The following is a 6,434-nucleotide window of genomic DNA, read 5'->3' as shown; positions in this document are numbered from 1 at the left end:
GAAGATAGACATTCTTAATGTTATTCAACACCATGCAGTGTACACAGGTATCGAAGCATCACATGGTACCATTAATATGCATTTTCTGTTTTTATGCATCCGAGTAAAAATGAACTTTTAAAGAAAGGTTAAAAGTAGCATGAAACTGACAGAAGGGCGAGCTGCTGAAGTGATAGAGAAGGCAGAGACATGGACGAGAGGCCGGCACACAGAGCCCGCAGGGTGGACCAGAGGCCCGCAGGAGAAAGCCTGCGGTGGGGTAGATAAGAAGGCCCTTCCACACTGAGCCAACAGGTTGGACGGATCCCGCATTCTTCTTTCGGATTCTACTGCTAATTTATTTGCTCCTGCCATAAAACTTATTTCCTGTAATACTTCTTTACTCATCTATCTAGACAAAGACATTTGTCTATTTATCTAGAGGCTTCCAAAATGAAGTGTGTTAATCTGGATCCCATAATCATGGCCGTTTCCAATAATCTTTGCAGTCCCTACCTCATCCTTTATGCCCCACTCCCACCAGCTGCAGACCCCCGTTGGTATTCCTCACTGCAAAGTATATCAGAGAGCAGGCCTTGCCTTGTTTCCTGCAGTAGCCCCAGCTGGGAGAACACTGCAGCCTGAGAGTTCTCAATAATTACTTATTGAAGTAATTATTGAGAAGGAAATTGAAGGAAATGAACAGTGATCTTTGAGTATGGGGAATGAATAATATAAGAAGTCATCAGAATATAACAAAATAGAAGGTAACATAGCTCACGAGATTTGCAGATCTAGTCCAGGGTTTTAATTGAGAAACTGATGTGACTCCATTTTTGAAAATAAATAACAGCAGCTTCTACCTCAAGGCTGTCCTAAGGAAGGGGGCATGACCCTTATCCTTGGAAAAACCCACAGAGCACTCCTAAGCACATACCCACCCTGCTGAGTTGTTTGTCTGCAAATAACAGGAGAGGTCTGCGGTGCCAGATGTCCCTGACTCAGTTAGGCTAGGTGAGGACCTATAGCAACCCCCTAGCAACCACCAATCAGCATGAGACAGGGAAAATATCTGGGTGCCAGATGACCCCCCAGTAGTTTATGGTAGTTGATAACATGTTGGGAAACCAGGTAGTTTGGCACGTACGCCCCTCGTGGCCTAAACCAATCAGTTCAAAGGAATACCCCTCTTGTACTAACCAATCACCCCTACCCAACTTGTTCCTGCCAGTGAATGTGCTAATATTGATTAGAGTTGTTGTTTGATTTTCCCATGGTATGGAATGATTTGCTGTGTGATGTTGTGACACAGAGAGTATCCCCCCAAAACCTATAAAATCTCACTGAACAAAGGATCAGGACTCACTCTCTGGGACCACTGTCTCAGGAACGGTTGTGAGTCCAGGCTCGAGCTTGCAATAAAGATTCTCGTGTGATTGCATCGGATTCGGCTCCTGGAGATCTATTGGGGTCCCACGAATCTGGCATTACACAATCTAAATTCAAATCAAAACTAAGCCTAGGATTTTCCTTTAAATTCACCTGAGACTAGATAACTGGATGCAATTTCCCTCAGCAGGAAGTGAGAGAATGGAAGCAAAGCATGCAGCAAGCCGCCTTCAATAAACATTACCTATTACTCTTAAGCAACTTTAAGCCAGTCTACAAGATGGGTGTGACATGTGAAGTCCCCAGAAATACAGCTTTCCCCATTTAGTCTACTATATTTCTCAGTCCTCACAAGTCACTTAAGCAACACTTCGTTAGGAACAGGAAGGCCATGGAGAGCTGCCAGGATGCTTTCAACCAGATCTTGCATGATTTGCCATTTGGCTTGGTGAGTTGCACTTCCAATGTGAGGTGTGACAATGATGTTCTTCAGCTTCAACAAGGGGTGATCTCTGAAATACACATTAATTAGGAAAAACATGGAGTTGTTTGGTTTCTTTAACTTTGTATTCTGGCTTCACCTCCCCTGTGAAACCAGAATTTTGCCACCCCGAGACAAGAAGTTTGCAGGCACCTCAGGCACACCCAGAATTACACCCACATGTACCCACCACTCAGCTAACCCTAGCTCAGGAGACCCTATGTTTTGAGGTACAAAGCATGTATCCTAATCGTACAGAGGCCATGAGCTCACAATTACACATGTGCCTGCTTGATTAGAGACTGGCCCGCAAGGTGGAAAAGGGCTAAGGGCTTTAGGGGATGCCAGAGCTGTTCTACCATCATGGGAGAAGCTGAATTCACTTTTAATGAGGAGTGGCGTTCAGAGGGGAGATTCATCAGAACTAGCAGATTAAAGGAAGTTGACTTCCAGGAGGAAGGCCCAGGACGGCAGTTAGCCTGGAAAGATGATGAGGTAGAGTGGATCAGGCAAACTCCAACTTGATGGATAGCACTAGATGCCAGCATTGGCAATGGATGTGGCCTCACCCACAGGGTCTCTTAACCATTTGGATACAGCTGAAGTAGCCATGAAGGGCCACGGCCTCTTGGCCCTAGCTGCTAAGAGTCAAGGGCACACCTACTAGAATCTTGTGGACCCCAAGGATGGCAATGTATCTGGAACCCCTGACTCAGACTACAGTAGAGGGTGCAAGTACTTCCAGCCTTAGAACTAAGATGAAGATGAAGCACAGCACAGATACAAAGGTTTGTAAAAGAGGCACCCAAGGCCAACAAGAAGGCAGAGATTCTGTGCAGTGTCCTATGTGGGGCCCAATCCTGAGCACTCTGAGCTCCCTTTCCAGGGTGAAGCTGACCCAGAACCTGGACAGTCTGCTGTATACAGTAGGACAGGCCACACCCCACAGTTCCATGGCTCCCTGAGGCTGCAAGGCCAACAGAAGCACTCATCTGCCATTTTGCCACCTTCTATCCAAAAAAAAATATGGATTTTGTCTGGTCTTGTTACCTTGGCAGGGGCTCTGGGTATGTCACATCCAGTGCTGCAGCCTTAATGACCCCACTCTTCAGAGCTTCCACCAGTGCATCCTGATCAACCAGAAGCCCTAGATGAATGAGACAACTCCTCAGCAACCACATGGGTGTTGACATGTGAGAAGAGAGTTTCATCATACAGCTCTAGCTTCAAATGTGTCTTCATTTTGTTCCAGAAACATGTTTAAATGTATGCAAATCCTCACAAAGAACATGCAAACTTCACACTAAAATTACATTTAAATCATGTCCAACCAATCATTAGAACAAAACCAGGCCTCGGCCCACTGTGTGCATTGCTCAGTGAGCCCTCAAATACCACAGCAAAGTTGATTCATGTTGCAGGTGAGGCTGTGTTTTGGTTTGGATGTAAGGTGTCCCCTAAAAGCTCCGATGTTAATGCAGGAAAGTTCAGAGGTAAATTGATTAGATTGTGAGGGCTATAACCAGGTTAGTTTGAATTATTTGACTAGTGGTGATTGTGGGAAGGTGGGGCATGGCTGGAGAAGGTGGAATCCTGGGGGCATGTCTGGAAGGACACCTCTTCCCCAAGTTCCTCCTCCCCACCGCCCACTTCCTGATCCCACCATGAGCTGAGGAGCTTTCCTCCACTGGGCTCTTCCCTCACCCTGGGCCCAAAGCAATGGACTTAGTCATCTATGAGCTGAGACCTCTGAAGCCATGAGCCCAAAATAAACATTCCTTCCTCTAAGTTTTTCTTGTCAGGTATTTTGGTCACAGAAACAGAAAAAGTTAACTAAAACAGAAATTGGTATCAAGAAGTGTGATCACTGTAACTATCTGACCATGTGTTTCAGAAACCTTTGCAGCTGGTTGGTAGGAGGAATTCTGAAAAGTTTCGAGATGTGAACAGCAAAAGCTTTAAAATATTGTAAACAGAGATGAATGGGTGATTCCGGTGAGAGCTCAGACCAGAATGCTGATAGGATTATAGACAGTAAAGACTGGGCTCATGGGCTGGGGTGTGGCTCAAGCGGTAGCGCGCTCGCCTGGCGTGCGTGTGGCCCAGGTTCGATCCTCAGCACCATACAAACAAAGATGTTGTGTCCGCCGATAACTAAAAAATAAATATTAAAATTCTCTCTCTCCCTCTCTCACTAAAAAAAAAAAAAAAAAGACTGGGCTCATGAGGTTTGAGAGAGAAATGAAGACTCTGCTGGGAATTGGTCTAGAGGCCACTTGTGTTACATTCTGGCAAACAACTTGGCTACATTTTGCCCATATGCCAAGACTTTGTGTGAGGCTGAATTAAAAGGGGATGGACTAATCAATCTGATGGAGAAAATTTCAAGGCAGCAAAGCATTCAGTCAGTGGCATGGAGATTGCTGGCAACTTTAGACGAGGTTTTCCATGAAAAATGGGAACAGAAATCAGAGATAAGGGATTTTTAAAACTTACAATCTGGCCAGGAAAGTGCATGTAAAGTTGGGGCCCAGGAGGGTGTGCTTATTGAAGAGATTACAGCCAGTAAGGAGAAACTAAGTCCTTTGCACAGAGACAATACAGAAAATGGCTTGAGAGCATCTTAGGAATTTGTACGACCATTTCCACTACTGGCTCCAGGGTACAGAAAATAAAAATTTCATTGAGAAAAGATCATGGATGTCTTGCATACACAGGGGTGCCTAGGAAGTTGATTCACCACGCTGAGCCACAGCTATGATTCCAGGGGGCCCAAGTGTCACAGGCTGTCTATGGATTGCATGTGGGTCACTGCACATGGAAGCCTAGTGGATAGAAACATCTGGAGTCTAGGAATGACCAGTAGACATTTTCTCTGGTCAATTGCCCATGGACAGTGTGAATTTCTGTCCTGTTCTTCTATGTTCCACACAGCACCTGAGATGGGTATGACTTGCCAAGATGTCAGTCAACCTGCTGAGTGCAAAACCTGAGGAAGCAAGACTCTGCCTTTGAAACCTTATCCCTGCCTTTGATATATCCCTTTAAATAAAAAACCAGAGCCATCTTTTCTCTGTCTAGTTCCAGCGCCCATGTGGACTAGATCTATCAGGGGCTTCACTTTTGTAAATATATTTCTGAATATATTTATGTTTTGTTATTCACTAATTATTTGAGACTTTAAGTTTTAGGGTGGCTTACATTTTCCTGGGCAGAAAAAAGAACGCCCCAAAGAGACACTGGCCATTGCCTCCGTTACCCAGGTACTGTGCTAGCTGGCAACAGATCTTAGCATTATCCACATGGTTCTGCAGGAATGCAGGATACTAAAGTTAAGGGGTCATGGAAGCTTCCACCAAGATTTCAAAAGAAGGCCTGGGAGGCCAGGTAAAGTGTAGCAGGGTTGGAGTCCCTGCGGGCTTCCCCTGAGAGGGCAATGCATGAAACTGTGAAGGTGAAATGAAGCTGGAATGGAGACTCCAGGAATTAAGAGATGCTAGTGACATGGACTGTCTTCTGAGAAAAGCTGCTGGCTGTGGAGAGAGCCAGGCTAAAAGAGAGCCCATATGCACTGCAAATGGCAATACCACTGGGATGAGGCTGCCCAAGGCCTTTGAGGCTAACACCTTGCAGCCAGGGTCCTCCATGCTGTATGCAAAGTTGCAGGTGGAGTTAAGAGAGCCATTTGCCAGCAGGGTTTCAGTCTCGCTTTGGCCCCTCTTTATATGCCCCTATTTCTCCCTTTTGGAATGAAAATATTTACTCTCTGCCACTGTGTGTTGGATACATGTAACTTGCTTTTTATTTTTACAGGGGCTCACGGCCAAGAGTTTGCCTTGAGTCTCAGAAGAGACTTTGAACTTAGACATTTGAGGGAAAGCAGAAACTATCAAGATTGTGTGGGCTCTTGGAGATGAATTGAATATACGTTGCATTGTGAGATGGACCTGAGTTTTTGGGAGCCAGGGGTAGAATGTTATAGTTTGGATATAAAGGTCTCCCCCCAAGTCTCCTGTGTTGATGCAGGAATGTTCAGAGGTGAAATGATTGGCTCTTGAGAGCTGTAACCTGATCAGTCCATCCTAGTTTGAATGGACAAACTGGCTGGTGACTGTGGGCAGATGGGGCGTGGCTAGAGGAGGCAGGCCCCTGGGGGAGGGGTGCATCTTTCTTGAGTTCCTTCCTCCATCCATCCTTCCCTCCTCTCTCTCTCCCTCTCCAGTCATTATGTGCTATCTCCTCTTGAGCCCACAGCATTTAAGTCCGCTGTTTGTAGACCAAGACCTCTGAAATCCTGGCCCCTCCTCTCAGTTGTTCTTGCCAGGTATTTTGGTTACAGGAATGAAAAGCTGACTTAAACAGACTCATAGGGTACAAATCTGCCCACAATTATCCTGTACCCCAGCCCTGGTCTTACCAAAACCTGGTCCTGTCTCACTTTCATGCCATCTCCCCCAAATCACCCAAGGGGCTCAATTGAAAAACAGCCTCCAAATGTCTGCATTTAAAAATGAAATGAGGGCCAGGATGCAGGTCAGTGGGAGACCCTGGGTTCAATCCCCAGCACCAAAAAAAAAAAAAAAAA

At 45.7% G+C, this 6,434-nt stretch overlaps 1 protein-coding gene across 1 annotated transcript in view; it reads right to left on the bottom strand.

Annotated features, from left to right (window-relative positions):
* Positions 1 to 1,593: 1,593 nt before the first annotated feature.
* Positions 1,594 to 6,434, bottom strand: part of LOC107154007 (glyoxylate/hydroxypyruvate reductase B-like) — a 13,267-nt gene continuing 8,426 nt past the window's right edge. The window contains exons 5-6 of the mRNA XM_015499611.2: positions 2,900 to 2,996; positions 1,594 to 1,880 (exon numbers count right to left, since the gene is read on the bottom strand). Coding sequence (XP_015355097.1) covers positions 1,724 to 1,880; positions 2,900 to 2,996 — 254 coding nt within the window. The 3' untranslated portion in view covers positions 1,594 to 1,723. The remainder of the gene's footprint in view (positions 1,881 to 2,899; positions 2,997 to 6,434) is intronic.

The sequence above is a fragment of the Marmota marmota genome, unplaced genomic scaffold, assembly GCF_001458135.2.
Source record: "Marmota marmota marmota unplaced genomic scaffold, marMar, whole genome shotgun sequence".
In the NCBI taxonomy this organism is placed as follows: Eukaryota; Metazoa; Chordata; class Mammalia; order Rodentia; family Sciuridae; genus Marmota; species Marmota marmota.
This window is presented reverse-complemented; position numbering and strand designations above follow the sequence as displayed.